Genomic DNA, 24,970 nt, shown 5'->3' with positions numbered 1-24,970 from the left:
TTCTGACGAATTCGAAATTCATATAAAATATTCTGTTTTGTATTCATATTACATCCAATTCATGTACAACATTTGGGCTATTCTCATATGTAGATAATAGACTAATAGAAGATAGCAAATAGAGAAGTAGGCTTCCCTTTGGCAATGAATGTGAAAAACAATCATACAAGCATTATGCTATTTCTGTCCCTTTTTATGAGCACCTGCTCATAACAATTGTAAACATTATTTGTAGAGCCAGTAGTTCATGCATAAATAGATGATTTTCACAATGCTACTAAACATTTCTTCTTAAGAGAAAGCTGATCAGAAATTTTATAAACTTATACACTCATCATGTAGTTACAAATGAATCTCTGCAGCAGAGTGTGTGCTGTTTTGAAATTTCTTAGCAACATAGGAATCCATTCACAGCTTACACCCCATCTGCCAATGTCTTTCTCACCCACTATTAAACCTGCACAGAAACTTCCCTGCACACCTTGCTAGACTAGCACTCCACAAAGAAATAATATCATGAAGAAATGGTGTAGCTACAGCTTTCATAGCTGTTTCCAGAACAAATATTTCACTCTGAAACAGAATATATGTGAAACTTCCCAGTAGATTAAAAGGAAAAGTGAGATACTGTTAGAGTTGAAGCTATGAGGAAAGAAAGTTAGAAATACACCTAAGTTACAAATATATCTCATTAAAAACTATTTCTACAAATTATCTGAATACCTGCACTGCTGATTGCTAAAATTGCAAACCCAGTAAGGATATATAGTAAAAAAATAGTACTTATTGTGCATACACAATGTAGTAAGATTAAATTTGTAAGTGATTTATGGTAAACAGGATCTGAAACTTAGAACGCAGAGCTGCCATCAACAATAGCTCTAACTGTCTGGGCATGGAGTTAAACCTGGTGTGGATGACAGAGTTACATCATTCTAGGCTGCTTCAACTAAAGTTCAGTACCCACAGTGGCTGGCAAGTGATGGCACACCAGGCTCACAGCAACCCATAACTAGATGTTTTCAATGTGTGAGAGATCTGGAGCATGTGCTGTCCAAGGCAACTTTCAAACAACATTTGTATTGTGAGGCAGGTCAGGGCAGCAGGAGCAACATACCATCTTTTACCCCTTGTAGAAAAATAATATCACAGAGACCTCTGAAATAGGGCACAGCCACCAGTCTTAACAGGTCACTGATACAATAATCATTCAATAAGTAATGTGTCACATTTTCTTCTCAGCCAGTTTCAGTTGAAATAAGCAGAATTTGTTGTGGAACATAATGGATTATTCCTGCTTCAGCCCCTATAGTTTCATGAAGTTCTGATAGGTAGCAGTGCTATATGTAGTCTTGAAAATGACATCAGTAATGGAGGTGCAGTCCAAGTAGAGATCTGTCACTGAGTTTCTTTGGCAGAAACCAGAGCATCACAGATGCTCTTAGGTGCTTGTAGAATGTCTGTGGAGACCTGGCAGTGGACAAAAGCTTCATGAGTCATTGGGAGGGGCATCTGTCATCATTGCAATAAGGTAGTGCAAACCTGTCTGATCTCCCGTGTGCTGGCCGGGCGCACACAGCTGTGATTCTTGCAAAGTTCAACATGCAGACACTCTCATCTGAAGTGATCAATGGATTACAAGCAAACCTATTGCTGCACTGCTGAACATCTCTGTTGGTAGTGCTGGCACACTTATCCGCCAGTTGGAATAATCAAAGGTGTGCTCCTGCTGGTTTCCTTACCACCTAACAGAATGCCATAAGGAGCAATGAAGGACCACCTGCACAAAATTGCGTGAACATTATGAGGCTGATTGCGACAATCATCAGTTGAACATTGTCACAGGCAGGGAAACTTGGGTTCGTCACTTTGAACTGAAAACAAAATACCAATCCATGAAGTGATGTCACACCATCTCTCCTCCAAATAAAATGTTCAATCACACCCTCACCCAGTAATTTCATGGTGATGATCTTCTGGAACTCTGAAGGGGCTTTATGTTTTCTATCCTCCCTCATGGAGCAATGATCACCTCTGAAGTGCATTGTGCTACCCTCAGGAAATTGAAGAAACAACTTCAACTTGTCCATCACTACAGAAATGCAATTGTTCTCCCCCTCCACGACAACACAAGGCCTCACACAAGTCTGGGCACCCAAGAGGAACTCATAAAACTTTGTTGGACTGTTCTTCCTCATCCACCTTACAGCCCAGATTTCACACCTTTCGACTTCCATCTGTTTGGCTCAATGAAGGATGCACTTTGTGGGAAGGTTATTGATGCAGCAAGAAGTTGGCTCCAACATCAACCAGTAGAGTGGTGCTATGCATGCATACTGACCCTCCCAGTAAAGTGGTGTAAGGCCATCGCATTGAACAGGGATTATGTTGAAAAATATAGTTTTGTAGCCAAAAGAGTGGAGAATAATATGGTGTATTGGAATCCTGAATAATAGCAACCTGCTTTCAGAAAAAAATGTGCTGTTTTACTTATTGAATGCCTCTTATGTAGCAGGTGTTGTCTAAATTGTGAACCAGTGGTGATTCTGTTAGGCACCCATTGGCACTCCATACAATATGTTAAGTATTGGCAATGTTCATTCTCCTTGGAGCCTCCACACACAGATATGTCCAAAATGACATGCAGTACCAGATGACATGGTGCCACTCTAGTACTTGGTGTCGTCGTTTGGTACACCATTGTTGGCTCACCTATCTGCAGCTGTTCCAGGAGAAGACACAACAATTATGACAGTCCATGGTGCTTTAGATATCACTGACTGGAGATATATCTTGCTGCAAACAAGGCCCCTTTGTGACGCATGGTAAGTGATGTGGCTGTACAATTCTGCATGGTCAAGTGAACAATGTGTCTTTCCTCTCATGTGCTCATTGCATGGGGTCATCGAGCCTCTGCACAGCATTGTGAGTATGGCCATCCTGAATGTATTGCTTTTATATTTGCTTGAAAATTGTGTTACCTATACCAATTTGAGCACCAATATTGTGGAATGATAAACTGCACTCTCCATAGGCCATCTTGCCACTGCAGAATTCTGACATGTGCTGATAAATGTTTGTCCTTCATGTGTGAGGCATAATGTGATCTTCACAAACAGCCCACCTCCAAATCTGATTCCTGACTGAGAAACCTGGTGTGTAATGTTTACTTATATACCAAATTACCACCTACTTTCTAAGGTTTTGCTGAAATGGATGTCATGTGTATATCCTAACATAGGACACTTGCTGCCAGTATGGCATTTGTTGCATGCCACTTCCATGGTGTTGCAAATTTGATGGCCAGCAGTATAGTTTCAATGATTGAAAAGTTCTGTTAGTCATGTGGAAAGGATATGGCCAAAGTTGCATGACAAGTAGTAATGCTCTGTAAACAGATCTCAGTGTTTACAGATGTAGGTAACAATTTTCCTTGAATAATACCAACATTATCAAGTGAATCTTAAGCTACAAATAAGAGATAAGAAGCAGTTGCTTAGCAGAACTGAGGGTCCTACTGTTTTTCCAAAGTAGTACCTTTCTTTCTAATTTACTCAATTAAAATTAACTAGCATACACTATATGATCAAAAGTATCTAGACACCTACTAGTGGACATTACTTTGGGGTGTGTCACCTTCTACCTTTATTATCATTAAAGCTCTGCTGGGAACACATTCAATACAGTGTCAGAATGACTGTCTGGAGGAATGGCAGCCTATTCTTCCACAAAAGCCAAAACCAGAGAAGATTATATGTTGCATGCTGAGATCTGGAGTTAACTCATTATTCTGTTTCATGGCAAAGGTGTTCCACTGGGTTCAGCTCAGCACTCTGGGCAGGTCAGTTCATTTCAGTAATGTTATTACCGATGAACTGTTGCATCACATATGCTGCTTAATGACACAGTGCATTGTCATACTGGTATCAATTGTCATTGTCTCCAAGATGCAACTCTACTGTACACAGTGCACAACACTGTAAAATGTGTTCAAAACCTTTTGTATTTATCATTGTCTGAAGTGCAATAGGAGGACCACAACATAACCATGAAAAGCACCACCAAACCATAACACCACTGTTTGTACTCCACATTAAGGCAGGTAATGTACTCCAGGCATTCACCAGCCCTAATTGCTTTAATTGGACTGTCACAGGGTACAGCATTATTCGTCACTCTAAATCATTTATTTCCAATCATCCACTGTCCAGTGGCAGTGCTGTCTACACTGCCTCCAGTGCTGCTTAGCATCGACTACAGAAATGTGTGGCTTATGAGGAACTGCTTGACCATTGTACCCAATATTTCAAGGCCATACTTTATGTCTGAAGCAGATCTCAATCATCTTACGTGTGATTTAAATTTGCCAAAGCAATAGGCAGAGTTTTTAGCTTCATAATTAACAGGATGAATTCTTATTCTTCAGAGTACAAAGTGAATGTTTGTTGGGACCACCATGCTGTTTATTCTGAATATTTCTTCACAGAAGATGACTTTTTTGTAATGATATTGACTCTGTTATGGGGAATCACAGCCATAATTTCCGCATAAATTAATGGCACTTGTACATTTTATCTGCTAGATTGCTCCCTACATTTTTGTAGTAGCTTCGCAATATTGTTACAGATCCATGGTGGGTCTTTCCCGGCCCCCACAATCTTACATGGCACAAACTTATCTAGCATACGGCTTACAAATGCTGGAATTCCTGTCAAAGATCTGACCTCTTTTCCTTCTCAAAACTGAAAGTTGACTGCTGAATCTTCTTCTTCTTCTTTTACTTGCCATTACACATGTTTCTATGGGGTTGCCTTTGTTATTTGGGTTTTGACAATGTTAATGACAATTGACAGGTGGATGATTTTTATATAGCATATATTGAAGTAGGGTGTGGGTATCAACCTGATATCTACCTAGTTGTATGTTTACTGCTGATGGTTAGGAGTTTTTAAAATCATTTTCCCTGTGATTTTCTTTGCCAGAAGTATTTTCTACCTCTCTTAACTTTTCAGTCAACACCAATGTCAATTCTGCACCTATAGTTTTGTGGTTAGTAAGTCCTATCTCCATTATTGCCATAGTCTTCAGGCAAGACTGGTTCAGGACAACTTTCCAAACTCATCTTAACTACTGCCACCCGAATTCACTCTAATCCACTCACTGTATTCAATACTTAGCCTCCATCCTTGGTTTTTAACCTCCACATTTCCCTCCATGACCAAATAAAATATGCCTTGATGCCTCAGGATGAGTCCTGTCAAACAGTCCCTTCCTTTAATCAGTTTGTGTGATAAAGGTATTTTCTCCCCAATTTTGATTGATTGATTGATTGATTTCTTTATTAATCCATGTAACAATTTACATTGTGTGGATTTCGTCAGCAAAAACATATACAATACAATATACCTACAATTATACACATAAAATTAGTATTTACACACATTTTTGAGGTATCTTAAATTAGTTTTATATCCTTATGTAATTTGTAATTTTCTTATAGTACTGTTCAATTTTTGATTACATATCATAATTATTTCCTCATGTATTACAATGCAGGCTACTTTAATTACACTACATGTTTTAATTCAGATAGTCCGTTACTGCGTAATAACTTTTATTTAATAAAAAAAATTTTAGTTTTGTTTTGAACTGTCCGATTGTGTCAATATCTCTTATTTTTTGGGGTAATTTATTATATAATTTAACAGCATTGTACAACAAGCTCTGCTGAGTTTTAACTTTATTTTTCCTCTCTAGATGCAGATTGAATTGGTTTCTAGTTTCATAGCTGTGTACTAATGAATTTTTCATATAGCAGTCAATATTTTTTTTTACATACATAACACTTTGAAAAATGTATTCACAGGGGACAGTTAGGATTTCCAGCTTTTGGAAATGTTCAAGGCAGTGAGCCCTACTGCCACTCTTGGTTATTATACGAATTGCTCTTTTTTGTAATTTGAAAACTATTTGAATATTTTTACTGTTGACTCCCCAAAATATTATTCCATAGGTAATAACAGAGTGGATATAAGAAAAATATACAGATCTGACACATGTAGTATCACAAACTGCAGTCAGAATTCTCAGAGCATAGCATGCTGTAGCGATTCTGTTACTAAGTATTTTAATATGTTCTTCCCACTTTAACTGACTGTCAACATGCATACCAAGAAATTTTGTGTAGTCTACACATTCTATAGTTTCATTGTTTAACTTAAAGTTGTTAAAGTGTGGTTTTTTGCAGACATAGAAGTTAACAGCATTTGTTTTTTTAAGATTTAGTGTTAGTTTATTATTGGATGCCCACTCACGTACACTGTTTAGTGTTTGTTCGGCTTTTTCTTTTAGTGCATCTGGTGATTTGTCACTGATTAGAACATTTGAGTCATCTGCAAACAATATTGTTTGTCCATGCTTGATGCTCTGTGGGAAGTCGTTTATGTAAATGAGGAATAGTACTGGGCCAAGGACACTACCCTGTGGGACACCTATATTTACATAATTTGAGTCTGAAGTATACTTTACAATATAGTTTGAGTAACTTGAAATATGTGAGATTTCAGTTATCTGTCTTCTATTTTTTAGATATGACTGGAACCACTTTTTCACAAGTCCCCTAATTCCAAGTTCATCTAACTTATTTAACAATATGTTGTGGTCTACTGTATCAAACGCTTTAGTTAGATCAAGAAATATACCTGTTGTGTAGTTCCCTTTATCTAATGCTTCTAGAATGTGTTTTGTGAGGTGTGCTGTTGCTGATTCTGTGCTTTTCCCTGATCGAAATCCAAACTGGTCAACAGACAGTAAGTTGTATTTATTTAAATAATTGATTAGCCTATCTTTCATAATAGTTTCTAATATTTTTGCAAAGCATGATAGTAGAGAAATTGGCCTATAATTTTCAATTATTCCTGCATCACCTTTTTTGAAGAGAGGTAGTAATTTCGCATATTTTAAATAGTCTGGAAAGTAGCCCTGCTTGAAAGATTGATTTATAATATCAACTAAAAGTGGAAGTAGGCTCTTGATACAGTCCTTAATTATAAAAATGGGGACTTCATCCAGACCAGCTGAGTTTTTGTTTTTCAGTTTGCTGACTGCTTTATAGACTTCTTCCTGTGTTGTAGAGAATAACACCATTGAGTGTGATACACCATTATTTGGCTTTTTGACCTGAGGGGCTGTTAGAAAATTTTCCTGTAATTTTATTCCTATGCTACTAAAATAATCATTTATATAGTTTGCCAAATATATTGGGTCTTTTATTAAAGTCCCTTCCTCTTTGATTTTCAAGTTTGACAGATTCATTTTCCTGGTACCAGTTTCCTGCTTCACAATCTTCCATACTGCCTTATTTTTGTTTTCAGCAGATCTTTAGTATCTCTCGGAGAAACTACATGTACTATTCAACTGATAGTATATGTCCTTTGCTAAATGACTGAATTACAATGTCATCATAAACCTTAAAATTTTTATTTCTTCTCCCATAATTCTTCATAGCTTCCTCTACCTCATAATCAAGTACAGATAAAATAACATAGGGAGTAGGCTACAACCCTGTCTCACTCTTTTCTCAGTTAATACCTTCTTTTGCTACCTTTAATTCATAGAAGAGTGGTCTGTGAAAAATTCAAAGCTGTTAATTTCCAGTAGAATTAAAATGTTTTCCTCATGGTCTCATCAACTTCACAAATAATTTTCAGGAAATATGTTGAACAAAACCTCCCTGCCTACAGTCACAAAACCTTCTCTGACACACTACAGTCTTTCCTCTATACTCCACAAAAACTTGGTGTCATGGTGTATGAAGTACTGGCATTGAAGCTGGACCCTGTGTCAATAACACTACCATTTTTTAATTAATTTATTAGTTACATGCTGTCTATCATGGGAAGTCTGGCAGCACCCTGACTATTGCACTTAACCTAATTATTAAAACCAATTTAAAATACATACAGATACATATTTTTAAAACAAAACAGCAACTACAAGATGTCTGACAAGATGCTGATGGGTATGTAGATAGGATAAATGGCTTTTGTGAAAGACTTCACAACCTGGGAGGGGAAACTGGTTAAGATAATCCTGGAATAGGATGCGAGGGTACTCAGAGATACAAAGGTCCTCTGTGCTGTTATAGGCATGACAGCGGGGCAGAATTCTCAATTATGGGGATACAATCACCTCAATTATTCTGTGATTGTCGTTTACAAGAATCCGTAGAGATTCATCAAAACTAGAATTAACTGCAGGTTTGGGTCTATACAAGGTCACCAATTTTCATCACTTGTGTGTCATAATAAAGGTAAACAACAAAGTCAGACATTAATAACCAATTATGCACTGCACACATAAATACAATGTTACTGTATGCATAATTTGAATGATGTCTGCTTGTGTCTGTATGTGTGGATGGATATGTGTGTGTGTGCGAGTGTATACCTGTCCTTTTTTCCCCCTAAGGTAAGTCTTTCCGCTCCCGGGATTGGAATGACTCCTTACCCTCTCCCTTAAAACCCACATCCTTTCGTCTTTCCCTCTCCTTCCCTCTTTCCTGATGAAGCAACCGTTGGTTGCGAAAGCTAGAATTTTGGTGTGTATGTTTGTGTTTGTTTGTGTGTCTATCGACCTGCCAGCGCTTTCGTTCGGTAAGTCACCTCATCTCCGTTTTTATATATATTTTTTCCCACGTGGAATGTTTCCCTCTATTATATTGAAATCATTATATTATCATTGTGACATAATCAACACATCAATTTATGTTTATTAGAAAATTCATCGGACCAGTTGTGCTGGAAACACCCTGTACAATAAATTACTGAGTGATCGGTTGCCTACTCTAATATCCTTCCACTCCAGTAATGTGTTGACAGATTCGGAGAATGGTGCTGATATTATTCGTGTGGCAAATATGTCTATGTTGTGCCTGCCACAGTTCCAGGGGCGGAGGCAAGCACATCACTTGGGAATGGCCATTGGCCTCTACACGAAATAAATACCCAACCAGTGAACAGAGTGGCAGTCCATATTTCACTGCTCAAGCCACCATATCCTGATTGTCAAGTGTTGTAAAACTTTTATGTTACTTTCGGGACACAAAGTTTGAGTAGAACTCTGTGTGTGAGCGTGTAGTTGTTTAAGACTGCTTTGGCTCTGCTCACCAGTAACGCTTTTTGCTTATGTTGTTGCAGTCATAGCATTTGCTTTCTGCTGCATTGTTGGTTATCAGCTTAATGTAGATTTTGCTTTCACATGCTAAGTTGTTAGGGGCAATGGCCTGCCTAATTTGTGATTGGCAGTAGCACAAAACTTACTTTGTTGCAGAACAGAAAAGTGGTGTTCCCTTACATTTTAAGCATATCACAGTTTTAAATTCCACTATGATGAACTGTGTGCCTGCTCTCTGGCAGCACTACTGTCTTCAGTATACCACAATAACAAATTGCTTTCTTATGTAAATTGAAGGAGGTTTGCAGTCCTGCCTGAGGTGCACCATTTGCCACACCCCTTTTATATAGCATATTCTTTTTTGACATACAGGTTGAAGAATATATGCGTCGGAAGGCAGAGCGTGAAGCAGCTGTCGAGGAAGAACTACGACTGCAGCAGCTGGCCAGAGAACGTGAGATAGCACAACTGCGGACAATGCAGGAGCGTGCTCAGGGGCTGGAGGCAGAGCAGGATGAGATGAAGGCCCAGAGAGCACAGGATGAGGTGAGTGTCAGGCTTACCAAGACAAACTGTGAGGCAACAAGAAGCCTCACACTAGAAAAACAAAATGTGCATGTGTATGGGAGTGACTTCATTCAAACTTAATCACCTGTTTAGTTTGAAACTTCCTGGCAGATTAAAACTGTGTGCCGGACCGAGACTCAAACTTGGGACCTTCGCCTCTCACAGGCAAGTGCTGTGCCATCTGAGCTACCCAAGCACAACTCATGACCCGTCCTCACAGCTATACTTCCACCAGTACCTCATCTCCTACATTCCAAACTTCACAGACGCTATCTTGCAAACATTGCAGAACTAGCACTCCTAGGAGAAAGGATACTGCAGAGACATGGCTTAGCCACAGCCTGAGGGATGTTCCCAGAATGAAATTTTCACTCTGCAGCAGACTGTGCCCCGATAGGAGGATGGATCCTGAGTCGTACTTGGGTAGCTTAGACAGTAGAGCACTTGCCCACAAAAGGCAAAGGTCCTGAGTTCGAGTCTCAGTCTGGCAAACAGTTTTAATCTGCCAGGAAGTTTCATATCAGCACACAGTCCACTGCAGAGTGAAAATTTCATTCTGGAAACCTGTTTAGTTTATTTGTCTGCAATCATATGACAAAGAACATATATGCCAAAATTATAAAATCATTCATTTAGACCTAAGGAAATTTTTCTGTCATACTTAAAAAAGGCTGCTCCTTTTCTCCTGATAAATTGGGCAATAAGGTCAGTTACCGTAAAAGAGTCAATTACTGTAAAAGAGACTGAAATAAGTTGTCGGTGCTATATGTCATTCACAGAAACACAATTTATCTTTTATCTATAATGAAAGAGAAAGTCATATATTGCATTGTATTGAAAGATTGTCCTCTTGTCTATAAAAGCAGCTTATGTATAAGACATAGGACAGCTCAATTTATATATATGCATGTAAAAAGCATATCATGATACATTACAGAACTTACATTTCTATGCATACACATTTTAAATAAAAAAATCATTTCTGAAATACACTTCATACTTTTAAATATCCTTATATGAAGCAAAAACAATGATGCTGTGTCTTATAGATTTTCAAAATGTTTTGAGCTCAGTATTTGCTGTTATGTTTTCAGGAAGTTTGTTATGAAGGTTAATTTCCATATAGTATGTACCTTCAAGCACAGGGAAATGTGGATTTAGGTCAAATGTAATTTTTCATTTTGTCTGGTACAGTGATAATTAAAGTTACAGCTCGTTTTGCAATCTACCATCCATACCTATTTCATATATTTTGAAAAATGCATGTGTTTCCATAAAGTACTTGGTAAAGGAGGGTTACTGGAGATGTGACACAGAAGAATATGAATCTCTAGGTTACATGAAAACATGATGCTAAAAATCCTTTTTGCAATTAGAATGTACTGTTAGCTACGTTTGTGTTCCCCCAAAATGTGACCCTATACTTAAGGTGATAATCAAAGTAGGCACAATATGCACTCTTTACTGTCTCCTCATTAAAGAAGTTTAGTGAATAAAGAAGACATAGAGTGTACAAAATAATTTGTACTGTACCTGTACAGATGGAACATTAGGGGAGGGAGGGAGATTGGGGGGGGGGGGGGGCAGGGGGGTGGTTCTGTTGTGAATAACCACCAAGCAGTAGGAGAGATACAGTTTGACAGACAAAGCCTGTGCACAAATGCTTATTCTGCACAACTTGTAAGGTATAGTTAGCTATTTTGCTAACTCTTATATTAGCAGGTTATCTACAATCAATAATTCAACAAATATAGATGTTAAAAGTCAACAGTTTCTTAGTAGAGTACTAAAAAGAAATAATCATGTAAACAATGAATCAACCTTCACAAAACAAGTCTGACAAGGCACTGCCAAAAGGGAATGTCATAAAATACAAAAGGGGTAAAATTGTAGCCTATCTGACCATGTTGTTTACTATGATACAGACAATGAAAGATAAAGAACATAAGAACATATTTCTCTGACATTAGTGCAAGTCTCCCACTGACAACTTGTTTGTCAGTATTAACTAAATATAAAATTTTCTTCTTCTTCTGTATTTGTTCTGAAGCACAGAATCACTGGGAGGTACTTGCAACTATGTTTTCCACCTGCTTTTCCATTCTCTTTGTTGTGGGACTGGAATAGCTAGTGGTTTTTGCAACCCTCTCTAGTACATTTTTTAATGAGATTATGTTTTCTTGTTTGTCTCTTCCAACATTTAATGACACTTCATATACTCATGCATGCCTGATTATGAAGAACTTTTTCTGTCCTATGGTGCATAAAGACTGCAGTGCCACACTAAGGAATGGAGAGAATGCTTGAAGCATGCAGGTTGGTAAACGATGGCCAACTAAATTGGCCACTCACTCAGCACAAAGGGGTGGATTTTCCAGTGCTTTGGATGAAAGTGTGTTTCTGTGCAAGAACCATGTTATTTAGTGCAAGCTCTAGCAGGGTTTGCATAATTTTGCATTCAGATAATCTATAAACATATTCCATTTTAAATCACTTTGCAACTGTAATCCTAAGAATTTGGTGTCTGTACTGCTGTTGTTGTGGTTGTGGTCTTCAGTCCTGAGACTGGTTTGATGCAGTTCTCCATGCTACTCTATCCTGTGAAAGCTTCTTCATCTCCCAGTACTTACTGCAACCTACATCCTTCTGAATCTGTTTAGTGTATTCATATCTTGGTCTCCCTCTACGATTTTTACCCTCCACGTTGCCCTCCAGTGCTAAATTTGTGATCCCTTGATGCCTCAGATCATGTCCTACCAACCAGTCCCTTCTTCTTGTCAAGTTGTGCCACAAATTCCTCTTCTCCCCAATTCTATTCAATACCTCCTCATTAGTTATATGATCTACCCATCTAATCTTCAGCATTCTTCTGTAGCACCACATTTCGAAAGCTTCTATTCTCTTCTCGTCCAAACTATTTATCGTCCATGTTTCACTTCCATACATGGCCACACTCCATACAAATACTTTCAGAAAAGACTTCCTGACACTTAAATCTATACTCGATGTTAACAAATTTCTCTTCTTCAGAAACACTTTCCTTGCCATTGCCAGTCTACATTTTATATCCTCTCTACTTCAACCATCATCAGTTATTTTGCTCCCCAAATAGTAAAACTCCTTTACTACTTTAAGTGTCTCATTTCCTAATCTAATTCCCTCACCATCACCCGACTTAATTCGACTACATTCCATTATCCTCGTTTTGCTTTTGTTGAAGATCATCTTATATCCTCCTTTCAAGACACTGTCCATTCCGTTCAACTGCTCTTCCAAGTCCTTTGCTGTCTCTGACAGAATTACAATGTCATCAGCGAACCTCAAAGCTTTTATTTCTTCTCCATGGATGCTATCATGAAATATACCATGATGTAACAGTTAATTGGCAAACATTCATCTTCATTTCTCAGCACTCTCGGATGCTGCAGTAGCTGTAAAAGAATGTTGCGAGTATCTGCTCCACCAAAATTTTCTGCAACTTGCTGAATTCTTGACAGCATAGCTAATAATTTGGTAGTGCCCCGGTAGCTTAGTGGTCAGTGTGACAGACTGTCAATCCTAAGGGCCCAGGTTAGGGACTGGGTGTTGTGTTATCCTAATCATCATCATTTCATCTCCATCGAAGCGCAAGTCACCGAAGTGGCGTCAAATCGAAAGACTTGCACCAGGCGAGCGGTCTACCTGATGGTTGGTCCTCGTCACATGCCATTTTCATTTTTTCAGTGCCAAGAGAAATTTTGAGAAATCCATGACAACATAATTACATATTGATAGTGTAAAACTGTAACAAAACTGGTTCACAAAAATATGTTGGAAAATGGAGGCCAAGATGGCTAATTCATCACTGCTTATATATATTTCTAACAATCACTGCTAATATCATCTATCATTAGAAACAGAAAGTTTATGAATTAGAATGAAAAAATTGCTGGTCACATCCAGTTACACATTAATTTGTTCCTGTCATATTGCAGCGTAAAGTTTCTCATGGCTTTTAGCTTTTAGTATTGAAATTCATATTGTATGACAGTGGTTTTTGTTAAGTTGCTTATATCACAAAGATTATTAGTTGGAAAATGTTCCTAACATACGCAGAAGTTTATTCCATAAATGCCAACAAAAAACTGGTTTCAATCCTTCTAAAAGGTGTCCTGGAATTACAAAATGAGAATTGCTTATGTTTTATTTCCAAGTATCAACTAGTAACAGACAAACCAGTGCAGAGATATTTGTATGATTGCTGAGGTCAAAATGAAATTAATATCAGAATATGAATCAGTATAATAAATTGACTTCTATAAGATCAAATAAGTGAAATAAGATTGTTACAAAATTTATGTATGCCTATAAATATGGCAGCCTGACATCTGACGTCAACAATTTACGTCGTACCCATCCTAAAATCATATACTGGTATGCTTCAACCAACTGGTTCAGCATTGATAGAGGTAAATGGGATGTACTTATTCTTGATTAGAGTGCTGTGAATTGTTAGAGTGTTCTTTTTTCCACTATTTAGTATAAGCTGATTATTCTCTGCACAATTGCTAAGTTGTTTTGTGATGGTGTTTACTGATTTTTGTAGTTTGTCATTACTTTCTTTTTCTAATAGAATTTTATTTATTTATTTATTTATTTAGGCTTTGGTTTAATAGACTCTTGGGTCATCTGCAAATACAATAGTTTTTGAGCATCCATGATGAAGATTAGATCATTAATGTACAAAAGGAACAAATGTGGTTGCATTTCTGATCCTTAAGTTACACCATATTTAATCAGATTACACTCTGAGATACGTTAAGTAATATTTTTAAACTTGACACTGGGTGTGTTTTATGCTCACTGCTGTTTACAATTACTCAGGAAAGCACTGATCCAAGTTTTGGATACACCTCAAATACCACACTTTTTCAAGCTTTGACTGTAGACTCTTATGATCCACCATGTCAAAAGCTTTTGATAGGCCAATATTTAAAGTACTCATAAATGGCAATTATTGATGATCCCTTATTTTTTAACTAGTATTGTTTATTACACAGGATTTATGTTTTATTTATGAATTCCAAAAGTTTGTCTTGTACAATTACTTGAAATAGTTTTTTGAAAACGTAGGAGGAAATTGTAATGAGTTTGAATTCCTCCCACCTTTTTTATAAACTGAAATTGCTCAAGACAGTTTCAGTACATGAGGAAAAGCTCCAGCTCAGGGTGAACTGTAATGTAAGTGTGTAAGTGGTTCAGTTAAGTTTAGAGCACTCTTCTTTAAGACTGGTGTTGAGGCCCAATCAGTGCCTAAAAGTTGGAGTGTTTTTTAGTAATTTTGTTGCTTCTGCAGCTTTGTCTTGTGTGACAGTACTGATGTACATTGAACTGTAACATGTACTAATTTTATACAGGATGCGGCAGAACTGACTGAGCAGTTTCTATTGATTACCACTGGGGCTGTGGTTGGGAGTAGGCAGTTGCATGTGGTCTGCCTTTGTTCAGCTGTTGACCCTATTTCAGTTGGCAACATGGTCTGGACCGGTGCACATCAAGGTTTTGTCATTCGCACTTATTATGAAAACAACAGATCTGTGATAGCTACACAAAGAGCTTTTCGGCAACAGTTCAACATTCCATGCGACAACACCATTCTTAAAGCAAACACCAATCGGTCCTGGGTTTTGCAGTTGGAGGAAACTGGTAGCACACTAAGAATAGATACACATTTCCAATGCAGTTCCATCAGAATGTCAGAAAATGTGCAGCAGGTGAGAACAGCAGTTCAACAATCGCCGCAACATTCTGCTCGACAAAATGCTGTTGCATTGAAGATTTCAGACCGCAGTTTCAGATGGATTTGCAATGCAGTTTGAAGTTCCGCCCTTTCAAGATAATGATTGCTCAAGAATTACACCAAGTAGACTAGGCCAACTCTCAAAATCTGTGTGAGCAAATGCTTGCTCAGATCCCTCCAAATGCAGCTTTCTTCAGTAGTGATGAGGCATATTTTCATCTTTGTGTGTGTGTGTGTGTGTGTGTGTGTGTGTGTGTGTGTGTGTGTGTGTGTGTGTGTGTGTGTGTGTGTGTGAGAATAAGCAAAACTTTCGCTACTGGGCTGAAAATAACCCCCGAATTATTCGTGAAAGACTGCAACATTCTCCTAAAGTGACAGTGCGGTGTGCCATATCACAATCTGGTGTAGTAGCCCCTTACTTTTTTGAGGAAGAAGGAGTGACCGTGGCAGTGAATTCCACATGTTATGTTTCAATGTGGCAAAATTTTCTGAATGGATGAGAGTGTTGAAGAGTATGGACTGGGGGACTTGTGGATCCAATAGGGTAGAGCTACTGCTCACACAGCTTGAATTTCACTTGATGTTGTGGGAGAAATGTTTCCAGGATGCCTTGTCTCTTTGAGGGATGATGTCAGGTGGCCTACGCGGTCACCATATTTGAGCATTTGTGACTATTTTCTTTGGGGATATCTGAGGGAAAAGGTTTTCAAAAGCTGCCCTCACACCCTACTAGAGTTAAAAGAGTGGATTATTGATGAAGTGAGTGCCATAACCTGCGATATGTGTGCAAGAGCTGCTTGAAATGTCAGGGACCATCTACAAAAATCTATTGATGCAAATGGCTGCCATCTTGAGGACATTATTTTCAAAACTAAATGAATGTAAAATGGTATATTGCGCTAATTTAGAAAATAAAAACATTTTTTCTCTATACATCCAGATTCACTTTTTATAGCTCCTTAAAACTGCTTAGTCACTTCTGCTGCACCTGGTATTTGTTAGATTGGATATTCTTTTTCATGTTTAGTTTTATCATATAATTTGAAAGACCTGTAAAAATGTTGTCAGCTACTTCTAAGGGGCTTATAACATTTTTTTTTATTTTCTTGTAGAAATGCTATATTTTTACATGGTGGTATGTTTTATCCAGTTTCCTTTTTGTAGTACTTGTTGTGGTCTTTGTGTATTCCATATATCTGGTAACTTCATAGCTTACACTCAAGCAACTGCTATGTACAGGACAATGAGGAAATAAACAGTAACTGCATTCATGATGCTAGAGTACAGCTGTATAACTTCTACAGTGTGGATCTGGAAATGTTGGCAGCAAATAGTGAAAGGAATTGTGTACATTGTCATGAAACTTTCCTCTGGACAACTCCACAAGTAATTAATTTGTATCAATGTTGGTCTAATGGCCTAACTACTGTGACACATCAAGTACTCCAACAAAAACACTTCTGCCCTCAAGTACAACATTTCAAAGTACTTGTAAGGTGAACATGGCAGCTTGATGCTTGAGTCACTAGGCTCACATATGGGAGAATTCGAAGTCAAATGTGCATAAATTTGGGTTTTCTATAGATTGCCTAAATGACTTAAGAGGTATGTAAAACACATGCAGAAAAGTGTATGCATAAATTTGACCTGGAAATAATGTATTCTTTTATAGTAAACCATCACCCACAGCCTCTATAAATTCTTTAAATGATATCATTTTCACTTTCACCTGTAAATGTTTTGTTGTGCTATTGCAGTTTTGTTTTTTGTGTCATTTTCAAGCAAAATATTTACATAATTCTACTTGCATGTAAGTAACACAACCCTACTCATGTCACTGATAATAACCATTGACTCTGCTACCATCAAGGGTAACAGTTCGACAAGAATGTTATTCTACTTCCATACCATGAAAATTGACATTCCAGCTCTTCAGCAGCGTAGATGGGATCATTTTTATGCAAGACAGCACACCTGCACACATTCCAAATCCAGTTAAGCAGCTGCTGAAGTGCCATTTCAGAAATGATAGAATTATCAGCTGCCATTTCCCTGCAGCCTAACTGTCCCAATCACTTGATCTTAATCTGTGTGACTTCTGGCTGTGGGGCTACCTGAAAGATGTTGTGTTCAGTGTTCCCATTGCAAACTTAGCTGCACTGAAGGTATGCATTGCATAACACATACTGAATGTGAACCCGGAAACATTTCGATCAATTGGTGGAGCAGGCTCTCTCTCGGTTTCAACTTGTTGCATAAAATGGTGGAAAGCATATTGAACATGTCTTTCACCAGTCACATGGAAATTAATAATCCAATTTGATTTTGATTGATGCTTTTCTGCAGTTTATGGCCTGAGGATAGTTAAAAATCAGTGTGAGTGATGCTCTTTATGTGGTTTCTGACCTCAGGGCAATTAAAAACCAATGTGATTGATGCATTTTATGCAGTTTTTGGAATCAGGACAATTAAAAACTGATGTGAGTGATGCTTTTTATGTGGTATTTGGCCTCAGGACAATTAAAAACCAATTTTTTCCCATCCAGTGTGTTGTGACCTTGCTGTGGTGGATGGGCTTATGTAACTAACAGTATCATACCTGTACACCCATGCACACTGAGTAGTACAGTTTGTTTAATGTCAAATGTACATCTTAGGCATTGTTGTATAATTCATTTGTCATTTGTAATTGACCACTATTAAATTATGATGCCTACAGTGCCATCTATTGCTACATTTTGTAACTATTTCTTTTTCTTCTGCCATATGTTTCCCCCTTCTCCGATAATATTCCATTGCAATTTGACTTCGTTCTGACCAATGGTGTCATTTCTACAGCAGTTTGAAAGTTTAACTTTAATTATAATCACCCTGTATATCAGCTGAAAGCTGGAGCCTGATGTTATGCACCGCTGCACACCTTTGCATGACAGCTCTAAATTCTGCACAGTCCTTCATACCATCCTGTACACACAGGCCACGAGGGTTCTCACTGTTTTTCTTATGTTCCCGACTTCTGCATCATGACTCAGACTCTCCTTTGCTTGTTCTACAGGCATCTCTTTGGCACACAGTACACCTTCCACAGTTCCTTACCCTGTGCTGCTACGGCCCGGCTGCCAGTTACTTCTTGTGGTGCTGCCCTCGTTGAAGTTTCCTTGCAAGCCCTCTGCAATATAGTACAGCTGTCTGTCCACAATGACAACCCATTGCATCTTCACCTGCTACAACCTTCCTAATGCTCCCTACCTCCTTCCTGGAGTGGGGGGGAGCTTTTCTATTTTATGGGAGGAGTAGTGCAGTGTATGCAAAGCTGGGCACCTCCAAAGTGGGCCACTCTTGTTTCTGGCACAACATCTGTGCCCTGCAGTTTGCCGGCCCTTCGTCTGGAGGCGTTCCTCCTTCAGAGACATTTTACATGCCTTGCTTATTGCATCATGTATTTTGATTTGGTGCTGATAACAAACACTCTTGTTTACAGGCTTAATACTAGCAGGCACCACCAGGAACCACCATCATTGTTCATAGGCATCATATGCAGCAACTAAGGTGGCACTGCTATTGGGGACTAGTTTGCCTCTGTGGGCCACATGATGATCAACAGCCCACAGGTATTCCTCCACCACTGTGCAACCTCCAGCAATCTGTTGCAGTCACAGCTTTGCTCCAGGCCACTCACACTGGCCACCCACAGTGTTCCATCTGTCGGAGCTTCAACCTAGTCTTTACCACACTGCATCGCTCTGCTACACTACCCAGCAGCTACCACACATCTTTCAGGGGCTCAGTGCTACTATGTAGTGGTGCTACATCAATTATTGAACTGAAGTTTTATTTTGAATCTGAGTTGTACTTACCTCTGATGAAGGATGATCATTTCTGTTATTACTGTCTTATGTGAGACTGATTTTCTGTGATGATACTACAATAAACATGTATTATTAGACTATCGGAGAATCATCATTCTTCGTTGTGCTGTTCGCTGTCATTATATTGGACTGCACACAAGATTTGGAAAAGCCATGCTGTTTGGACTTCCCTGTCATTGTACTCTGAGCCATCTAGTCTTTGGCTTGATAAACAAGTTAACCGTCTAGCATTTACTTATATTGTGTGTTGCAGTAGTAATGAAATACTTTGTAACTGAAGGTAAGTGACCATAGAAAATCATGAGAAGACATTGTACAAGCTACAGCATATAAAATGTACATAATATGATCATCCCTAATTTTCACAACGCACTTGATTTGCCTTGCACATAATGTGCAGTGACTGTAACATTTAGTCTTGACTTCAAGATGAGCTAAATATACAAATTTAACAATTATAGATCTAACATAATAAGTTCGGACAGCTATTTAGAACATGGCCTTCATTTTAACTATGGACACAAAGAGCAACTTATTTGATGGGTGTCTTATTACATTAAGTTAAAATTAAAAATAAAACCAATGGTAATATAAAAAGTTAGCTCATCACAAAATTAAGGCATGGCATCAGTTCACAGTGTAGCTGGTACTTCTCCATTCCAGTGCTACATGTAAGTAAAATTTATGTGGCACAACAATGCAAATTCCTGGATGGAATAATACTTAATCTTACTTCACCTTGTGAGGTCTAAGTTTCTCCTGAAATATACAATGCTCGAATAACTTACCGAATACAGCCAGGTGACATCATCGGCAACTGCAATATTTTGAAAGGAGCACACCTTGCCATTTTCAAGGCAAAACTGCAGCAAATAAGCATGGCGCAAGGGAATTTAAAACCTCAGTTTTCAGAGAAACTCTGGAAAGATAACACACACAGAAGCTATCTGTAGTGAAATTAGTAAGCAATGGATGAGGTGGCATAAAATCTGTCCCTCCATTTCTTGAGAAGGAAGAGAGCAGGATTCCACACAGAATATAAATGAAAACCACCATCTCTACCTTTATAAGGCTGCTTGCTAATTTAATTTCAACAGTTTCCTTATTAACACTACCCCAGTTGCTGTTGTGGCATGTCATATATTGGTCAGACTATAAGGTCTATGAAGACCACTGTACTGAACATAATCGGCACACACATTTACAATAGCAAAGCAAATCTGTCACTGCAGAACATTGTCTTGGCACCAGTCATCCTATGGAATATAACAACATGGAAATTCTGGCATGCACTTCCAGCTATTGGGATAGAGTTATTAAGGAAGCTGTTGAAAATAAATTAGAAAGTAACTTCATAGATCATGGTTTTTGTTTAAGTTCTGCATAAAATCCTGCTCTCTCCCTTCTTAAAAAACAGAGGGGCAGAATTTATGCTGCCTCACCTGTTAATATCAGTGGTTGCTGCCGAAATCACATGGTTGAATTCCCGTAAGTTATTTGTACTTCATCTTCACAAACTGAAGTTATCTTCCTATGGCTGCATGTTAATAGGCAAGATCAGTATGCCTCATTCATTGCAATCTTGTATTCTGAGCTTTTGAAGAGGAAATAGTCTATTGAAGTGTTCCACATAAATTTTCATGTAAAATAATGGAAAAGCAATTACTTACCTATAGCTGACAGACGTGTCGTACATAAAAACAAGCAACACAAAATAGTGTTTACACAAGATTTTACGCTCTTGCTCTTTCTGTAGTAAAAGTACACACATTCACAAGCATTACAACACAGACAAGTCTGTGGCCACTGTGAAACTGACTGACCAAGTGTGTGTGTGTGTGTGTGTGTGTGTGTGTGTGTGGGCGCGCGCGTGCACGCGCGCGTACGCGCATGTGCGTGTGTGTGCACTTATATTAGAGAAAGAATAAGTGCTTGAAAGTTAGTATAATATTGTTTTCTGTTGTGTGTTACTATGCACCACACATCAGTCACATTACATGAGTGGTTGCCTTTCCTTTCTCTTACATGAAAATTTATGTGGAACACCCAAGTAGAATATTTCCCCTTTAAAAGCTCAGGTTTCAAGATTGCAATGAATAAAGCATACTGACCTTGCCTATTAACCTGCAGCCATTGGAAGATAAAACTGATGAACTTCAGTTTACAAAAGTGAAGTATAATTACGAGTGCAGTGTGGGTACTGAACTGTCAATAATTTATTTAAAAGCAATTGTGAAATGTGATGATTTTTCTGTTGGTAAAAATTTCACTTTGATCTAATATGTTATGAAGTTAATTAACTACATAATTAAACTTATTATTAGGCTTCCCCAGGAACATGGACCTTATCATGGGGAGGTGGCTTGCATGCCAAAACTGTACAGATAGCTACTTATAGACAGGCCAGGCAAATGCATGGCTTCTGAAGAGGGGCATTAGCCAGTGGTCACACAACAGTCTGGATGATCAACAGATTTGGCCTTGTAACACAACAAAAATGGCCTTACTGGTATTGCAAACAACTGAAAGAAAGGGGAGACTTACAACTGTTATTTTTTTCACAGGCATGCAGCTCTTCTGTATGGTTAAATGATGATAGCATCCTCTTGGATAAAATATTCCAGAGGTAAAATAGAAAATAGTCCCCTGTTTGGATAACTGGCTGGAGACTACTCAGGCAAATGCCGTCATCAGGAAAAATGAAACTGGCACTCTATGGGTTGCATTGTGGAATGTTAGATCCATTAATTGGGCAGGAAGGTTAGAAAATTTAAAAATGGAGATGCATTGGTTAAAGTCAGATATAGTGGGAATTACTGAAGTTTGTTGACTTCTTGTCAGGTGAATATACTGTCATAAATACAAAATTGAATTGGGGTAATGCAGGAGTAGGTCTAATGTGAATAAGAAGATAGGAATAACGGTAAGCTGTTATGAATAACATAATGAACACACTCGAGTAGCCAAGATAGAAACAAAGTCAACACCCACAACTTTACATGCCAACTACTTCCACAGATGATGAAGAGATTGAAGGAATGTACGATGAGATAAAAGAAATTATTCAGATGGTTAAGTAATAGGAAAAGTAATTTTGTTGGGATACTGGAATTAAGTAGTAGGAAAAGGAAGAGAAGGAAAAATAGTAGGAGAATACGGACTGGGCTGAAGGAATGAAAGAGAAACCCACCTGGTAGAATTTTTAAGAGAGCATAATTTAATCATCACCAACACTTGGTTTAAAACTCACGAGATACGGTTATATACAGTGAAGAGACCTGAAAACACCGGAAGGTTTAAGACTGGTTATATAATGGTGAGAAAGAGATATCAGAACCAGATTTTAAACTATAGAACCTTTCCAGAGTCAGACATGGCCTCTGACCACAATTTATTGGTCATGAACTGTAGATTAAAACTAAATAAACTACCAAAAGGATAGGAAATTTAGGAGACATGACCTGGATAAGTTGAAAGAACCAGGGGTGGTTGGAAGTTTCAGAGGGAGCATTAGGCAGTGATTGATTGAAACAGGGGAAAAGAATACAGTGGCAGATGAATGGATTTCTTTGGGAGATGAAAGAGTGAAGGCAGCGGATGATCACTTAGGGAAAAAGACAAGGTCTGGTAGAAGTCCTTGGGCACCATAGGAGGTATCAAACTTGATTGTGAAAGGAGAAAATATAAAAATAAAGCTTATGAAAGGGAATACAAACATCTAGAAAATGATACTGACAGGAAATGCAAAATGCCCATGCAGGAATGGATAGAGGACACATGTAAAGATTCATGTAGAAGCATGTATAATTAGGTGAAAGGTAGTTATTGCATAGAGGAAAATTAAAGAGGCCTATGGAGAATAGAGAAGCAGCTATGTGTGCATCATAATACATGGAAAACCAGTACTAAGCAAAGAGGAGAAAGCTGAAAGGTGGAAGGAGCATATAGAGAGCGTATACATGGGAAATGAAGTTGAAGGCAGTATTATAGAAAGAGCAGGACTGATGACTGTGCAGTTGAGCGCCCAACAAACCTAACATCATCATCATTATAGAAAGGGAGGAAGACATAGATGAAAATGAGACATGGTACTGTGAGAAGAATTTGACAAAGCACTGAAAGACCCAAGTTGAAACAAGGCCCCTGGAGTAGATGACATTCCATCAGAATTACTTATACTCTTGGAGAGTCAGCCATGACAAAGCTATTCCATGTGGTTTGTAAGATATATGTGGGCAAATGACGTCTACGCTTCAAGCAGAAAGTGGTTGTTGTTGTGGTATTCAGTCCTGAGACTGGTTTGATGCAGCTCTCCATGATACTCTATCCTGTACAAGCTTCATCATCTCCCAGTGCCTACTGCAGCCTACATCCTTCTGAATCTGCTTAGTGTATTCATCTCTTGGTCTCCCTCTACGATTTTTACCCTCCACGCTGCCCTCCAGTACCAAATTGTTGATCCCTTGATGCCTCAGAACATGTCCTACCAACCGATCCCGTCTTCTAGTCAAGTTGTGCCACAAACACCTCTTCTCCTCAATTCTATTCAATACCTCTTCATTAGTTATGTGATCCACCCATCTAATCTTCAGCATTCTTCTGTAGCAGCACATTTTGAAAGCTTCTATTCTCTTCTTGTCTAAACTATTTATCGTCCATGTTTCACTTCCATACATGGCTACACTCCATACAAATACTTTCAGAAACGACTTCCTGACACTTAAATCAATACTCGATGTTAACAAATTTCTCTTCTTCAGAAACGCTTTCCTTGCCATTGTCAGTCTACATTTTATATCCTCTCTACTTTGACCATCACCAGTCATTTTGTTCCCCAAATAGTAAAACTCCTTTACTACGTTAAGTGTCTCATTTCCTAATCTAATTCCCTCAGCATAACCCGATTTAATTAGACTACATTCCATTATCCTCGTTTTGCTTTTGTTGATGTTCATCTTATACCCTCCTTTCAAGACACTGTCCATTCCGTTCAACTACTCTTCCAAGTCCTTTGCTGTCTCTGACAGAATTACAATGTCATCGGCAAATCTCAAAGTTTTTATTTCTTCTCCATGGATTTTAATACCTACTCTGAATTTTTCTTTTGTTTCCTTACTGCTTCCTCAATATACAGATTGAATAGCATCGGGGAGAGGCTACAACCCTGTCTCACTCCCTTCCCAATCATTGCTTCCCTTTCATGTCCCTCGGCTCTTATAACTGCCATCTGGTTTCTGTACAAATTGTAAATAGCCTTTCGCTCCCTGTATTTTACCCCTGCTACCTTCAAAATTTGAAAGAGAGTATTCCAGTCAACATTGTCAAAAGCTTTCTCTAAGACTACAAATGCTACAAACGTAGGTTTGCCTTCCCTTAATCTTTCTTCTAAGATAAGTCGTAGGGTCAGTATTGCCTCACGTGTTCCAACATTTCTACAGAATCCAAACTGATCTTCCCCGAGGTCAGCTTCTACCAGTTTTTCCATTCTTCTGTAAAGAATTCACGTTAGTATTTTGCAGCCATGACTTATTAAACTGATAGTTCGGTAATTTTCACATCTGTCAACACCTCCTTTCTTTGG

General features: G+C 38.3%; 1 protein-coding gene across 1 annotated transcript in view; it reads left to right on the top strand.

Annotated features, from left to right (window-relative positions):
- The window catches only part of LOC126416920 (cilia- and flagella-associated protein 45-like), a 155,313-nt gene that overhangs the window by 37,172 nt on the left and 93,171 nt on the right, over positions 1-24,970 (top strand). Inside the window, exon 6 of the mRNA XM_050084802.1 lies at positions 9,547-9,720. Within this exon, the coding sequence (XP_049940759.1) occupies positions 9,547-9,720 (174 nt within the window). The remainder of the gene's footprint in view (positions 1-9,546; positions 9,721-24,970) is intronic.

Source organism: Schistocerca serialis, chromosome 8, assembly GCF_023864345.2.
Source record: "Schistocerca serialis cubense isolate TAMUIC-IGC-003099 chromosome 8, iqSchSeri2.2, whole genome shotgun sequence".
In the NCBI taxonomy this organism is placed as follows: domain Eukaryota; kingdom Metazoa; phylum Arthropoda; class Insecta; order Orthoptera; family Acrididae; genus Schistocerca; species Schistocerca serialis.
Note: the sequence above shows the minus strand (reverse complement) of the source record. Positions and strands in the feature narration are given on the sequence as shown.